Source organism: Talpa europaea, assembly GCF_964194135.1.
Source record: "Talpa europaea genome assembly, chromosome: 10".
Lineage (NCBI taxonomy): Eukaryota > Metazoa > Chordata > Mammalia > Eulipotyphla > Talpidae > Talpa > Talpa europaea.
In genome coordinates, this window is record NC_140077.1 from 26,473,233 (window position 1) to 26,489,978 (window position 16,746).

At 39.3% G+C, this 16,746-nt stretch overlaps 1 protein-coding gene across 5 annotated transcripts in view; it reads left to right on the top strand.

The window, feature by feature from the left end:
• CPEB3 (cytoplasmic polyadenylation element binding protein 3) overlaps nt 1–16,746 on the top strand; it is a gene marked incomplete at both ends in the record, with an annotated part of 144,829 nt that overhangs the window by 92,975 nt on the left and 35,108 nt on the right. For all 5 annotated transcript variants that reach the window (XM_084246395.1, XM_084246391.1, XM_084246392.1 and 2 more), the window contains one exon: nt 7,571–7,689. In XM_084246395.1, the coding sequence (XP_084102521.1) occupies nt 7,571–7,689 (119 nt within the window). The remainder of the gene's footprint in view (nt 1–7,570; nt 7,690–16,746) is intronic.

The window sequence follows — 16,746 nt, forward strand, 5'->3', positions numbered from 1 at the left end:
ACACCAGAAACAGAGTCGGGAACAGAACAGGCAGATCTACTGAAATACACTGCTGAGGGGAGCAGCGGGCGAGACAGGAGAGGTCTGCTGTGCCATGCGGGTAGCTCCCTGGCTGGGGATCGAACTCGTGCTGCAGTGGCTGTGAATAGCTTCTTAACTCCTTGTGCCACCAGGGAGGCCTGGAGATAAGTGTTCTTAACCAAGAGGAAAATGAATAAGGAATCCAGTTCAGAGACATATAGTATTCTATAGACAACAGGCAAGAGGACTGATGAAATACTTCATCTGTTCCTACCCACTGCCCCCAATCCTGTACTCAAGAGTTCACTAGCCTTCAATGAACTGACACTTTGACCCTTTCATGCCTTGGCCTGTGCTCTAAGGGTATTCCAAGTTCTGGAATTCCAAGTTCTTACTTCCTAGGAAAGTAATTGTCCTCCAGCTCAAAAATGACCTTTACTCTATGGCTTTCCCTGATGTTTGGTCACCTCTACTCCATTGTCTCTCAAGTGTTCTGCAGGACACACCCCATAACATAGCATTTTCATGTTGTTTATTAATCATTTATTTATAAGCTGAGTTTTTCCAGGGCAGTATTCTTATTTAGTTCATCTTTGTAGCTCCAGTGCCTGGCATCCCATCTTGTACCTCCTAAACATTTTTGATTCTATTAAATTGAATCTAGAGACAAAACTCCAGGCAAACTAGGTAAGTCCTCTGACCTAAAAACCAAGGTCAAATAGAATGTTTGGAACAGACTTCCTTTGTCAAAAAAAGTCTGACAACACTGTGGGCTTTGGAGAGGTGCCTTTCTTGTCTCTAGGGACGTCACAGGAAATCAGGGTGCCTGGATTCTGTGGGAAGAGAGATCTCTATCCAGAGCGTAACATCCTTTCTTGTGAGGCTGATCTCAGTCAGAAACCAGCCACCCCTTGGTCAGCCACAATTTTATGAATGTGGCAGTTGAGGCACAGTCAGGGCACAGGATGGACTTGTTTTTCCATTTGCAGTTGATACTTGAAACATATAAATCACTAAGAGGATTAGTTGATTTTAAGAACTAATGGATCTTTTAAGAGACTACACCCCTCTTAGACGGTATTAGAGCATGTTACCCTCTTTTCCAGAAAGACCTTTGTGATTTAAAATTTTTATTTTGAAAAATTTCAAGCTTACAAAAGTATTTGTAATAATAGTACAATGAACATCTATATAGCCTTCCTCTAGAATCACCAGTTGTTAGCATTTGGCACATTTGCTTTCTCTTTCTGTCTGTATGTGTAATGTGTATATATAAATTTTTTATGAATCATTTGAGAGTAAGTTGTATACATCAAGACCCTCCATTCCTAAAATGCTTTAGCATGTATCTCCTGAGAACAAATAATATCTAGATTGTTCTAGTAATGTTTTCTAGAGTATTTTTTAAAATTCCAAGATTCAGTGAAAACTAGCTTTACATTTAACTGTCATATCTCTTTTTTCTCCTTTAATTTAGTCAGTTCCCTAGGCTTTTTGTCTTTTGCTTTATTTGAAGAGTCCATGCCAGATGTTGTATAGAATGTCACTTAATTCGGAATTATCTAACTGGTTCCTCATGACAAGACTCAGGAAGACTATATAATGGCGTGCAGCATTGACTGATTAATTTATGAAGTGAAACTTTTAAGACTGTGTGAATATCCATATTCCTTTCCCAGAGGAACCCTATGGTCCATTTGAAGATTCTTGCTTAAATCTATTATTACTGATAGTAATAGTCATTTTATTTAAATCTTATTTAAAATAGTTAGCCCTCACTTTAAATATATAACTTTAAAATATGTTGAAAAACAAAAAGTAACTTAACAAAAAGTTACTAAATATGAAAATTTGATGCCAAAAAAAAGCCAAATCTAAACTTCTCCTGGTTGTTTTAAGATCCTTATTTCCACTTCTTTTAATATAGTGTTTGTGGGCTTTAGAGCAGATAGCTCTATATAGGCCTTAAATTTTAGGACTGAAGCACAGGTGAGCACTTCCTCCTTCCTACAACACTGTCAGATGATCATTATCACAAAGGTGACAATAAATAAGCAAGTCATTAGGTACTAGTGATTCTGAAATTTTTACCTCACCATTTTTAGGTGAGATAGTATACATTAATGAAGAAACAATGAGATCTCTAGAAGCTGACCTAAGTTTTAATCTCAAATTTAATCTCTGGGATTTAATTTGAGGTATCCCATATCTTGGAGCTTCAGATTCCTCATTTGTAAAATGCAAATAATAACAATTGTGCTTACCTTGTAGAATTACTGTGAGGATGACAACTGCTAACATGTAAAGTGTTTATTGGCAAAGTAGCTGGCACATCTTACTAACTGGTAGTTCTGGTGGTAAAGTTGGTAGTGATTGGTATTTGTACCAGGGATTAAGTGTAAAAAGTTATAACATGAAAAATTATGTATTTAAGAGCTCAGGAAACTATTTTTGAAAGGTAGCCAAGAAAATTGTGGAAGTTGTTATACTTACTGTGTTCTTAGGTATTAAGAGGGGGGAAAAACATTTAATTAAATTTACCCTTTAAAAACCTGGCCAAATAAAATGGAATAATCTTAATTAAGTGCTGCCTCCCTCTTCCTGTTCTTTCCTCTAGAAAAGTGAATTGGTCAGTCCAGGCTTGTCCAAAAATCCCTCAACTATTCTTTCTACTCTTTCTCCCCCAACATATTTGGCACCAGTGGAAATGCAAGCAATTTCTTGTCATTCATTCTGCTGGTAATCCAGGGTTGTCATAGTAATAGTGCCAAGAATGCCATATCTTCCCCTATAGACTGGCTGTGCATTGAGGGTCTCCCATTACTCACCACATCCGGAAGCCTCTGTACCCTCTCACATACTTGAGAAACAAGGTCACCACTTCTGAAAGTTGAGGCATTTTATAATTCTGTTATCTCTTACTGCCTCAGAGGGCAAGGGAGAATAAAAGGAGTTTATAATTTTTTTGGCCAATTTTTTTTATACTTTTTAACTAACAAAAGAACCTGCCTTAGAGCAACAATTTGAGGAGTTTGATTTGTAGGTAAAATAGCATTTTATTTAAAAAATATTAAAATCAGCAAATAATACCACATCTGGCAATTCTTTCTCTATGGAAATGGCTAGTGATGTATGAAAATATTTGCCAAATAGTCATTTCATTGTTTGTTTACAGTAATATTCAATAATTAAGGTTTTTCTTCAGTATCTAGATTACGTATGTCTATCTAGAGTACTAAGAACTTGTAAATGCAAAGTAGAAAGTGCGGGCCTCCCTGGTGGCACAAGGGGTTAAGACGCAACCCATGAAGCTATCCACAGCCACTGCAGCAAGAGTTTGATCCCCGGCTGGCCAGGGAATAACCTACATGGCACAGCACACCTGGATCCTGACTTGCCTGCTGCTCCCCTCAGTAGTGTACTTTGGTCAATCTGCCTGTTTTGTTCCCCACTCTGTCTTTGGTGAATCCTCTCACCCCGCCACCCCTCTGGCCTATACCCCCAGTTCTTGTATGCATAAATAAATAAATCTTTAAAAAAAAACAAAGTAGAAAGTGCATATCATTAACTTGAATTCTAATTTTTATGAGGCAAAAAGGGAAACTAATTTTATATATCACATGAATAGTTGTAAATGTAGTAAAAGAAAAAGTGGCAATTATCTGCAGAGGTGTGAACCTATACTTCTGATTCATACTGTGGTATATATCAACATTACCTCAATAAAAAGTATACAATTAAAAAGAAAAATTGACACTTGCATGACATCTTAGTTTACAAAGCACCTTCACATGTATTACCTCACAGCTATATCTTACAAGATAATCAGGGCAAATATTTACTTTCTTCATTATATAGAGGAAAGAGTCGAGACTCATAAACATAAAGTGAATGGCTCTACCCCTTACTGGGTGACTTCAAACAAGTCACTTTATCACTCTGTATAATTTCTTATGCCATAAAACAGAATAGTGCTTACCTATCTTTTAAATAGTGCTTACCTCACAAAATATGTATGAAGATTAATTGAGTGAATGAATATACCTCAGACAGTTAGAATAGTGTCTGGTGCATGGTAGATAGATGTTCAATAAATGTTAGCCAACAGCTGTTATTACCACACAGATAGTAAATGTTTAGACCTGGATCCAAATCCAGACCTTCTGACTCCTAGTCTAGAACTCTCTTCATACTACCTTGTGGAATTTGCCTTTTAGTAAATTATTCATTTAATTTCTATCTCACATTGATCTTACTCTTTTTTTAAGATTTGTTTATTTATTTATACAAGCACTGGGTACAGTCAGAAGCACGGGAGGGTGAGAGAATTCACCAGAGCCAGAGCAGGGAGCAGAGCAGGCAGAAGGACCAAAGTACACTGCTGAGGGGAGCAGTGGGCTGCAGGAGAGGTCTGTGCGCCATGTGGGACCCTCCTCCAGTGGCTGGGGAGCAGCTGGGGATCGAACGGGCGCTGCAGAGGCTGCGGGCAGCTTCACAACCCAGTGCTCAACCGCTGCGCCTCCGGGGAGGTCCTGATCTTACTCTTGAATGAATCTATTTCTACTTTGTTTGCTTTGACCTTAAGTTTTGCTTTTTTTTTTTTAAGATTATTTATTTATACAAGCACTGGGTACAGTCAGAAGCGCAGGAGGGTGAGAGAATTCACCAGAGCCAGAGCGGGGAACAGAACAGGCAGATTGATGAAATACACTGCTGAGGGGAGCAGCAGGTGCGGCAGGATAGGTCTGCGTGCCATGTGGGACCAGAGTGGGGAACAGAACAGGCAGATTGACGAAAAACACTGCTGAGGGGAGCAGCGGGCGCGGCAGGATAGGTCTGCGTGCCACGTGGGACCCTCGCTGGTGGCCGAGGATCAAACCGGCGCTGCAAAGGCCGTGGGCAGCTTCGCAGCCCAGCGTTCAACCGCTGTGCCACCAGGGGAGGCCCTGACCTTAAGTTTTTAAAGATCAAAAGGGAAATGTGTTCGATGGATTCTTCCTGAGTATTTTTTTAATCCTATGATTTCTATTTTCATCTGAGTTTGAGGTATCAGAAGGTGTTTTAGTAATGAAAGATACTGTAGTGTTATTTTCATAAATGATTGTGGGTATTTCTGGTGAATTTTATTTTGTTTGGAAGGTCTGAGGTAGAAAGTAGGATTGAAAGTTTTTGAACTTCAGTTATACCTCTTATCTGTACTGTTAAGAGATGATTGTCATTACAGAAAGTGGCAGCTTGCTTATCAGAAAGGAGAGACAATTTGTTGTTAAAGATTATTTGCTATAAAAGAGCCATCCTGAAGAAATCATTAAAATATTATGGGCCATTCCCTTTGGAAAGGGAAATAAGTTGTTTCTAGCTATTTTCCTTGGTAGTGTTATTTGTAACAGCCTTTTACTTGTGATTCTTTCTTGTCTTTACTGCCAATATTGGTATTTATAGCTATGAGGCAGGTTGTAATAAAAATCTACAAGCTTTATGGTAGCTACTCAAAACCTTTATGGGGAGATACCCTCCTTTTGCTCAAGTTCAACCCAGAGGAGAAGTTGATGTAGAAAATTGTATGTGGTGGGAGGAGCAGGGGGGACAGCAATGTGAAGGGAAGGTACAGTCAGCTTTTAGGACTTCCAGAGGCAAGGAGATGGAGGAAACCCAGCTTACTGAGCATGCCCCATTCCCAGGCCTTTTTGATGTCCCAGTACATAGATGGAGTCCTCTCCAAGAGCAGGAGCTCCAGTGTGCCTCTTAATGACCTTTTGGGAAATCTGTGCCATGCAGAGCTCCAGAAGAGAGTGGTATTGGTGATACTTTCCTTTGACTAGTCAGTAAGAGGACTAGGAGTAGAGGTGACAGCTGAGAGATTCAGCAAAGCTAGAGTGGTTTTAGAGAGGTTGAATAATTGAATACTCAGCCTTAGACTAGCTCATGATAGCCTTTACTCAGCTGCCATTCATGAATGCCAGTGTGGCAGCAAGTGGCAGAGTTGGCTCCTTGAATATTTGTCCTCTGTGAAGTCTTTGGTGATTCTTCCATATCAGAATCCTTGATCATCTAGGCTCCCATGGCATTTTTGCCCCCACTTATCTCCTTCAGGTTTGTAGCAAGTAGTTAACTGTCTAAATGTCTGTTTCTTTTTTTTCTTTTAAGATTTATTTATTTATGCATACAAGAACTGGGGGGACAGGCCAGAGGTGTGGGGGAATGAGAGGATTCACCAAAGACAGAGTGGGGTGCAGAACAGACTGATTGACTGAAATACATTGCTGAGGGGAGCACTGGGCAAGACAGGAGAGGTCTGCTGCACCATGTGGGTAGCTCCCTGGCTGGGAATCGAACCCGTGCTGCAGTGGCTTCAGATAGCTTCATAGTGTTGAGACTTAACTCCTTGTGCCACCAGGGAGGCCCTAAATGTCTGTTTCTTCTACCACATTAATCTCATGACGGCAGAGGTCTTACTCATCTCAGTTTTCTCATAACCCATAGTTGGTTGGCTTATGGTCCCCCTTTGTAACAGTTACTCAATAAATCTTACTGAATTAAAGTGAACACAACTGACTGTGTCCATGGAAATCCTGCCTCTAGTATCTATGTTTATAGATTGTGTACACTGCCATAAAACAGCATAGTATCCTTGGAGAAACAGCTTTATCATTAGAAGTAACATGTAGCAAGTAACATCTAACAACTAGCCTAATTGTTGGACTTTTTAGTTTTCATAGAGCTTTTGTTGAGGTACAGTTTACATATAATACAGTTTACCTATTTGAAATAAATAATTCCATGGTTTTCAGTATTTTTACAGTTATAAAACCACCACAACTGATTTTAGAAAACTTATATCATTTCCAAAAGAAACTCTGTACTGATAGCCTCCAGTCCCCACAGCCCTAGGAAACCACTAAACTATATTTTTAATCTCAATGGATTTGCCTATTCTGGACATTGTATATTAATGGACTCTACAATATGTGGTCTTTTGTATCTGGCTTTTTTCACTTAGCATGATGTTTTCAAGGTGTATCTATGTTGTAGCATATGTCAAGTCTAAAACTTAGTGGAAGCTGGTGAGCAAGTGGTGCTTGTTTCCTGGCTAGAAGTTGTGGCTCAGGTTAATGTGAGTTTGCCTTGCCTACTCTGATTAAAAATAATCAATGTCCCTTATTGGGACATTGGTGGTGGGTATCGTATGAAAACGTACATTTATAGAGGTTTGAACCTACAACTCCTAAAACATTACAATAATGTAAACCAACTTTATCTCAATAAACATAAAAGTAAAAAGATAGCCAGACCTGGTGAATGGAAATTCTGTACCGGTGTTCTGAACTTGCTTCCCTGAGTAATTATGAGAATTAAGGTAATGTCTGTGAGCACCTAACATGATGCCTGGAGTCTCATGAGGGTCTCAGTAACTTCATATGTACCACTTCAGGGTTTTAGATTTTAATAAGAATTTGTCCAAATCAAGCAGTAGATAAATTTTAAATTGGTACTTTGAGATACATTTACTGATTCCTCCCCCTACCCTTTTGTTTTTCTTCTCCCCAAGGCTATGCCTTTCTGCTGTTCCAGGAGGAGAGCTCAGTACAAGCTTTGATAGATGCTTGCCTAGAAGAAGATGGGAAACTCTACCTGTGCGTGTCAAGCCCCACCATCAAGGATAAACCGGTAAGTAATATGCAGCCAGCTGTTACTTTTCCAGAACTCATGTGCAGTTGAATAACTGACTGTCTCTTTTTTGTAATGAGAATGCTGGTAACTAGGATCTGCTTACCCGGGGTGACCTTGCTGTGCAGTAGAGTTGGGCTGTTGTTGATGGGAAGCTAATAACCAATTATGCAGTATTTCATTGTATACCTTTAGGACCGCGTGTAAACAAATACGCCCTTGTCTTCACTTCACAGCTCTTTTAAACTAATTCTTATTTAGAAACTCTGAATTGAAGTAAATAATGAGCTTAGTGGTTTTAGAAATTAATTTCTGTCATTATTTCAGATCAAGGGCAGGAATAATTTCTTTCCTTTTTAAAGATCATAATCATCAGTGTTTATGTGCCTTTGAATGCAAAGCATTGTGCTAGGGGTACTCACAGCTAGCTAAATAGAGCCTTCTGGATCAGGAGCACATACTCCAAATTGGATAACTTTGTACAGGGCAAGAGAGGGAAGGCGGAGAACATGGAGCCAAAATTATAAGTAAAATGTATACTTACGCAGAGTTTGTGATTTGTTATATTTTTAAGATTTATTTTTATTTATTTATGCGTACTAGAATTGGGGTGTAGGCCAGAGGTGCAGGGGTGGGAGGATTCACCAGAGACAGAATGGGGAGCAGAACGGGGGATCTACTGAAATACACTGCTGAGGGAAGCAGTGGGCATGGCAGGAGGAGTCTGCTGTGCCATGTGGGTTAGCTCCCTGGCTGAGAATTGAACTCATGCTGCAGTGGCTTGCAATAGCTTGGTTTCTTCATCTGTAAAATTGTTCCTCTCTGGGATGTCCAGAAGCTCATATAAAAAGAAAATGAACGTGAAAGCATTTTACGAGGTCAGGTACTTGTGCAGATGTAACTAGATGGTGTTATCTGTCCTACATAGTGCTGTAGGATTCAGGAGAGCAGGAGTAGAGTTCAGCTACATGGTAACATCTACTGAAAAGAATGGTGACATCTGTAACAGGGTTTATAATTGTTTGCCAAAGAATGATGCTGGCAACTGCAGCATATAAAGCCAAAGAGAGAGTTACTAAAGAATGGGGATATTGAGTCATAGTAGAATAACTGATGCAGAATAAGCTAGGATTTTAGCAAGTATGAAAGTGCCTCTGTAATTTTCTAATTCTGGGACCATTGCCAAATTTTTGTAACAACTGTGACAGCGTTGGATAAAGTAGCTCTGCAGGTGGGGGGAATTGTAGGTAGGAGAAAAGAGTAGGGAACGACTATTACCTTTGGTCTTAATTTAAGCAGAGTGGAGAGGCTGTGTTTTATGAGAGAGAGATGGGCAATGACTAAGATGGGAATGTTCAGTGTTTCATCTGAGTAAATAATAAGAAAAGAAAATAAATTCTTTTAGTCACTGGAATGATGAGATCAAAAAGACTGTACTCATTAAGGCAGGGTCAGATGTCTACGTAAATGGTCAACCTCCAGAGACATTCTGCCACTGGTATATCCCATAAAGGGGGGATGAGAGTGAGCCATGAAGGGTTAAAGTGGGATTAGAGAGGATTAGCAATATCTTTTTATATCTAAAAAGGCAGAGGGATAAAGGTGCACACTGAGGTTGTTCTGCCCATGGTAGATAAAGATGTCGAACTGAGAGGAGGAAACTGGAATTGAGCAGATGGGACTTGTGTACCTTGGAAAAGTCATGGCAGTGATTCTGTAGGAGCAGGAGTATAACGCACTGGGTCAGGGCAAGCCCACACCAGTACTGAACATCTTTCGAGAGTGGAATGAACAGTGCTGGTTTATAGGTGAAAGTGGGTTGGAGGCAACACCATAACTATTGTGTGTTTTCTCTCCAAAATTGTATGTTACCCTTGGCATGAAAGACTTTTGAAAATAATTAGTGTAATTATCTGTTTTGGAAATGTTTAAGAGGAAAGTAACTTTCATTGTTTGTGTTTCTATAAATTTCTGCCATTTTGCAGGAATAAGTTTTCATTTTCTGAGCTCAACTGAGGCAGTTTTGTTGAAGCTTGGTAAATTCTGAATGGTGACTACCAATCATATATTTCTTTGACTCAGGCATACTCAGAATTTCCAGCATAAACATCTTGAATAAAACCTAGGATGGGAAGCATCCCCAAATATCTATAATTCTGATATATTTCTAGATTCTCTTTTGGATTCCAGCTCTTTTGAATCCATTTTTGAAACTGTCCCTTTCTTGATTTTAGCTCCCTGTACACCACTCCCAGCCTCATTTGACCACCCTTCCATACCCACTTTTCTATACAGTCCACCTCACTTTATATGCTCCCACAGAAAGTGAGAGCTGAGTTGAACATTTGGTAGTAAATGAGGACCTTGGCAATAACTCAAGGTAAAGTCAGCCTTTGAGCCTTACTTCTTAGCGTGGCTACCTTTCAGAACGCTGTGCTCTCATTCTGTTTAGTTCTCGCTAATTCTCTTTTGAAATATAACATGTTCTGAAATGACCTCACAGATCTTCTGTCCTTTGTCCTTCCTCCATATCCTTCCCTGCCCAAATCAAACCCTAACTCCCTTTGTGTGGATTTAGTTAATCAGATTGTTGCTGTTTTTAATACAGAGCCAGCTATCAAGTTCCCCTTTCACCCTTTCTAAAATCGTGTTTGTTTTTTTAACTCAAATGAACTCCTCATTAGTGGGTTTTAGGTAGTATTAGGGAGATATTTTTGGTCGGTGAGTACTTTAATTAAATGACTCCACTCTAGGCCTCCCTCATGGTGCATAGGTTGAGCACTGGGCTGCAAAGCTACCCTCAGCCTCTGCAGCGCCGGTTCGATCCCCGGCCACTGGTGAGAGTCCCACATGGTGCGCAGACCTCTCCTGCCACGCCTGCTGCTCCCCTCAGCAGTGTATTTTGTCAGTCTACCTGTTCTGCTCCCTGCTCTGGCTCTGGTGAATTCTCTCACCCTCCCGCACTTCTGACTGTACCCAGTGCTTGTGTAAATAAATAAATCTTAAAAAAAAAAAATGACTCCACTCAGACTGTTCTATGTGTAGATCTGGCCCTGAAAGATGGTAAAAGGAGCAGTATTTGTCACCTGATTGACTCTTCAGTCCCAGAGAATGGGAAGAGCAGGAGTTACTGCAAAGTGTCTAGATCTATGATTTTTTTTTTTCCTCCTCCAGCAAGAGGAGTTCCATAGCTGAGATGTCCCGGGCATCCAGAGGATAACTATGTCCTTGTTCAGGCTTCCTGTGAAGCAGGCAGACATTGTGAGAGTGGTCCCTCTCAAGAAGGTGGCTCTACTTTTTGAATGTATAAGTGGGCTGAATCTGAAGGTTCAAGAGAGCAAAATGATATAGCAAGAAACCTGAGAGGATGTAGCAGAAAGAGGCTGAAAAAAGGAGTAACCTTGCAAAGAAGGTGAGGAAAGAGACACACACATTCTAGAACAGTTTGGCCAGAGATGTGGGATAACAAACACCTTGAAAAGAGGATCAGAGAACATTCCTTCTTCCTCTTCCTTGCAGTTTATAGCACAATGACATGTCTATATATCCTGAAATATGACAGATTGATTTTGCTATATATTTAAAACTGTTTTACCACACTGAAGTGTGCTTATGTAGGGATTAGTTCCTTAGATTATTGCTCAGATAATATGGTCATTCAGTTAAAAAATTGAAAAAATGTTGCAAGTAAATAAGCTGGTAATAGAGGCTGGTTTAATTCCTAAAGTTTTAATTCTACCCAGTCTGTCATTCTGTTATCTCCTACCCTTATTTATGTATCTGTGGGACCACTAGTATTTTTAATTACTCCTCTTTAACTACAAAAACAATCCAGATCCTTTTGCCTGGGATGTAAGATCGTCCCAGCCTGACTTAACATTTTTCCAAACTTACTTTTTTGTGTTTTTCTTTTGAACCCAGCTGAAATATTTCTGCTCCCATCTCAATTTCTAATACCCAACCTTATTTTAAGACCCCTCTCAAATGCCATCTCTTCCCTGAAGTTTTCTCTGTTTACTGTACCATCCATAATGAATCATACCTAATAACTCTCCAGCCCTCATGCAGTCATCTTTTTTAAATGCTGAGTCGCCCTTCAAACTGTGTGTGAGTGCCTGCCATGGGCAAGCCATACTACAAGTTACTACAGATCAAGCTTACTATGAAAAGACATAAAATCCTGTGTTCAAAATATTAATAGTATTATGTGTATATAAAACAACTATATAAATACACAAGTCTATGGAGCATGCCACATAAAAGATTCTCACATAAATAAGAGAAATAACACAGTGAATATAAGCAATGAGTTAGTGAAGAGTTCATATATCCTTATAATGATGAAAGAAATCTCGAATGAAGTGTCATTTGAACTAGGCGTGAAGTATGAAGAAAGTTTGGATTAAAGGAGAGTAGAGATGTGGGGAAATAGAGTTTTGAAGGAAAGGCAACAGTGTAAACACAGAAATGAGAAATTGTGCAGTATGAATGGAGGACATTTAGGCTGATAGCTGGAATACAAATGTATGAACGAGTAGAGGTAATTAAATTGGGAAAAATAGGCAGGGGCTGAGCTATAGGACACCTTGATTGACTGACTCAGTGTTTGGGTTTTTGGTATATTTACTCAGACTCTTTCACTTTCCACAAGTTACTACCTTCTAAGACAACAACTGTAATTTTACTCAGCTCAATCAAATATGATTTTGTGTGTTCATCTTCTAATTCATGACCAAGCCATACTATATGTGTCCTCTATACCACCTTGGAAATCTCCAGCACTCTGATCCTCTTGACTCCTTAATTTATTTACTTGTCCCCTGAATCCTTGGACTAAATTTATGGTTTGGGTACCTTCCATTATAGGAATTCCCCAAAGAAGGAATTCTTTATCTAAAATTAGAGAAATCTCCTATGCATAATAAATCTTACCTCCCAGCCCCCCAGTTACTGAATTTGCAAATGGGTCCAGAGTTTCTTAGTGCTTGAATCTTTGGAAGATGTCATTCCTTTTCTAGGGAGGTATAAAAGATGTTGCTGTTCCAGGTACTCAGTGGTGTCTAGTGTACGAAATAGCCAGTGCCCCTTAAGGGATCACAGTCATGTTTTCCAGGGTGTGTTCTGAAGAGCACTTGTTCTGTCAAGTACTAGTCTGTTGAGAGGATGATTGACGAAGGATTTGCTAATAATAATAGGTATCACTTATTAAGCACTTAAGTTGTGCATTTTATAGGCATTTTCTACTTCAATGAAAGTTTCCATAACCACATTGGGAAACGTTGGTATACTGAAGGTACAATAAATAAACTTGCCTGATATTGTTTAATCCAGCAAATCAAATACCTGTTTTGGGGATTATACTTGTGAAGATTCTGGTGGAATTAGTATTCCATGAAACTCACTCAAAGAATAGGCTTCATCCCAGGAAAAACTTAGGTAACTTGAACTTTTATGTGTACATTCCTCTCAAGAGTTTTAGTGGTCAGCCTGCCAGTAACAACATCCTTGCCTTAGTACCATGGAGCTGAAAATACACATTTATGTAGACATTGGACAAAGTTGTCTGGCTGCAAAGCACGATTGCCTAAATCTATGAACCTGGAAGTTAAAATAACTGAATATTTTGCCATTTCATTGCAAAATCATTTTCCTGAACTTCTCTGTTAGTTTTCTTAGTTAGCATAAGAAGAGTCTATTGGTCATTTTTTAATGGTTGAGAATCAATCCGTTTGGAAAGAAGAAAGAGATTAATCACTCACTAATAAAAATAAATGCATTTTGACATGTCCGTGAGAGTACTGGGAAGCAAACCTTGGAAGACAGGGAATCTTATCTGCACATAACATCATTGCACTGGAAAGAGTATATGTAGAGTTTGGGTCAGATAAATCTGAGTTTCTCTTTTAAGTTGATTTCACTCTTCTGAGCCTTAGTTTCTTTTTCTCTAAAGTGGAGATAATTTTGAAGCATTAACAGTCGTGATGAGGTTTAAGTGTGAGTGTGACAGTGTGTCAGGTACCTAGCACAGTGGTGTAGTGTAGGTGCCCAAAAGTGCTAATTACTTCTTTTTTATTAAAAGGGAGTTATCTATCATGCTCACGCTTCCTAAGTGATATGGAAGCATCAGCAGTGATGATGAGCACTAGGTTATTCGGATCACTGATTGGATGGGTCATCTGGTAGTATCAAATATGTGCCCAAGCCCTGGGGCATACAGTGGTGACTGGACATCCTCTATTTCCCTGCTTCTGAAAGGTGGCTCTCAGGTCAGTGAAGAGACTAATCTAGTAAGGCAACTGCTGAATATCTTCTTGCAACACCAGTGTCTGCTCCCCAGGAAAACCTTCGTTAACCAGACATTGATGAATCCGGAGCATGCACTAAGGGTTGGGCACTGTGCCAGGCGATTGGGCTCCACAAAGACATACAGGTTAAGCCGTAGAAGGATTCTAGAGTCAAATGGCGATTTGAAATAGACAAGTGACTAGTAAGGGAACTAATGAGTTGCAGGTGGCATGATAGAAGTATTAAAGGGAGTAATTGTGGTGGGCGCTCAGAAGGCAAAGTGGTCAGATGTTCCTGAGGTAGTTAGGAAAGTCTGTAGAGGGAAGGTGTGCTCTTGTCCTTCCTTTTATAAATATGATTGTTAATTATAGCATTTGATCCATAATGGTTTTATTGAGTCAAGCATATTGAATGTAGACAGCCATTTTCAGGGCACAGTTTATGCATGCTCACAAGTGCATTGGGTGCCTTTGAGAAACAGTATAGAGAGTACTGTTTGAATTGTTCAAGTGTAAATGAAGATCCCAAATGGAGCTGAAGCCTGTGGTTTCCATGTACCAGGAAGACTATGCAGCTTGATACAGATAGGGGGGTTTCCTTTTTGTACCTAGACTATTACCTGAACCTGGTGGTGGATCTGGACATCCTGGAGGGCAGGAGAAAATTTGCCGGCATTACTTTTGGCTCACTGTTCAGGAAGAATCCTGGCTATTTTGAGTAGACTTTTTGGAAACTGTAACCTACTTGTATCTAAGGAGTGGGAGGAATGGTATGAGAATTAATTTTCTACTTTGGACCCCAATAGAGCTCTGACTAGAGTCCAAAGTCTTATCAAGACGAAAACTGTGGTGAACAACTAGGTTCCTTTCTGGCCATGACCCCCAAAAATTAAAGAAAGGGCATCCCCTCCTTACCATTGGTGGAGAGCAGCACCTGAGAACCAGTCGGTGTCTTATAAGCGCCTGGAAATTGGCTAACTAGTTTCATAGGAAGCTTTGTGGTAAAAGTTAGGTTGAAATGAGATACCAAATATGAGTGTACTTTGAAGAGTCCAAACCACAATTTTTGCTGTTGTGGCTGCTAGTTTTCGTGGTTAATAATAATAAAACAACCCCTGATACCATCGAAGAGATAAAGGTGCCTCACAAACCACACACCAGTTTGTTTGTGATACTGTGGGCCACTCCCATCATTCTGTGAGGTCTGTGATGCTTAAAATAGAACTGCTGACAGCTGAGGTAGACCTGAGTTCATTACCACTGTAGCTGAGCTGTTGCAATGGTATGTCAGCGGACCTAGGTTTAGCTGACTCATCCTGGCTGTCAGAACTGGGATGCTGCTCTTGTTGGGGAGAACAGACCCGGTGGTTTTGCAGTATTGTTTTTTGATACACGTAGATTGAAAAGATTGCACAATTAGCGAAAAATGGAGACTTTTCCTGAAGAGCTTGAGTAGGAGCTTGAAAGAGGAAAAAGGAAATGGAAGAGGAGTAAGTCTGAACTCTGAGCTGTGTGCTGTATGGGAAAGAGAACAAGCAATAGGGTGGGGTTGGGGGCCAGGTAGTTTCCTCAGCTCACTACTCAGATTGTACTATTGACTCTTAACAGTTAGCTGGCTTTATGTGGCAGCCTTGAGATGAACAGGTGGAAAGAAAGCCATGTGTAGTTGGATGTTTGTAACCTAGGGAAGTAACCAGACAAGGATGAATGAAGTATAGGGAACTCAGGATGACATTTATTAGTAGATGAAGGTCTAAATACTAAATTGTGGCCTAACCTAGAGCTACAGGGAGGCTTGATCATGTTCTGAAACTTGAAGCCCTGAGGTCTGTGTTAAAAACTGTTCTTACCAACACTGTTTTCTCTTATCCTATTATTAAAGGATTATTTACACTATGCAATAAAGTACATTTTATATTTAATTTTAACTTAGAGGCTTTTGCAAATTTTCAGTGAAATTTTCTTTTTTAGGAAATGATGTTATCTTGTAGTTTCCTATCAAAACAAGTGACCCATATTGCATTTCTTAATTTTTTCCCCTAGCACTTAACTTAATCTTTTTATTTATTTATTTAATAGATTTCTTGCATCATTTTTAATTTTTGCACAATGTATGCATTTTCATCTTGGTTATATTCCCCATACAATTGCACTCCCCTTATTTTGACCCCAATCCCTCCTCTCCCTACCCCCTCAACCCCCATAATGTCTCTGGTTTATAGTTGCTTGTTGATTTTGATTTTTTCTTTATTATAATTATACTTGACTTAATCTTATCCGTGTTAGTGACTTTTGGTTTAGGTGGAAACTTTTTTATATAGAACTATAATTAGATATTCTTCACAGGTAACAATGTAGTCAGACTGGTTCAGTAACATCTCCTTTGTGCAGTTCAGTCAGAAAACCTTCAATTCTTTTAACATTTATTTATTTGATTTTACTATAATTTTCACCATTTAGAGATAATGTCTTAAGAAGCAACCTTTTCAAGCAATACCAAGAAATAAGTGAGAAGGCCAAAATTGGAATGACGTTTCTACAACACTTTCTTCAGTTTAACTTTGTTGTGCTATAGTTATATACCTATCAAGAGTAAAGCACAGTGGTGCAGTGTTATCCAAAGTGTGAATATTAATAGATGTTATGCAAAAAAAAAAATCAGTTTCGTGGAAGTAATTTTGGAAATATTGGGTTAAACAACATTTGAATAGATTTCTTTACTGTAGAACTTTCTTAAAGTTTTTAATTAATATGCAACAGTGGGTGCCATGAA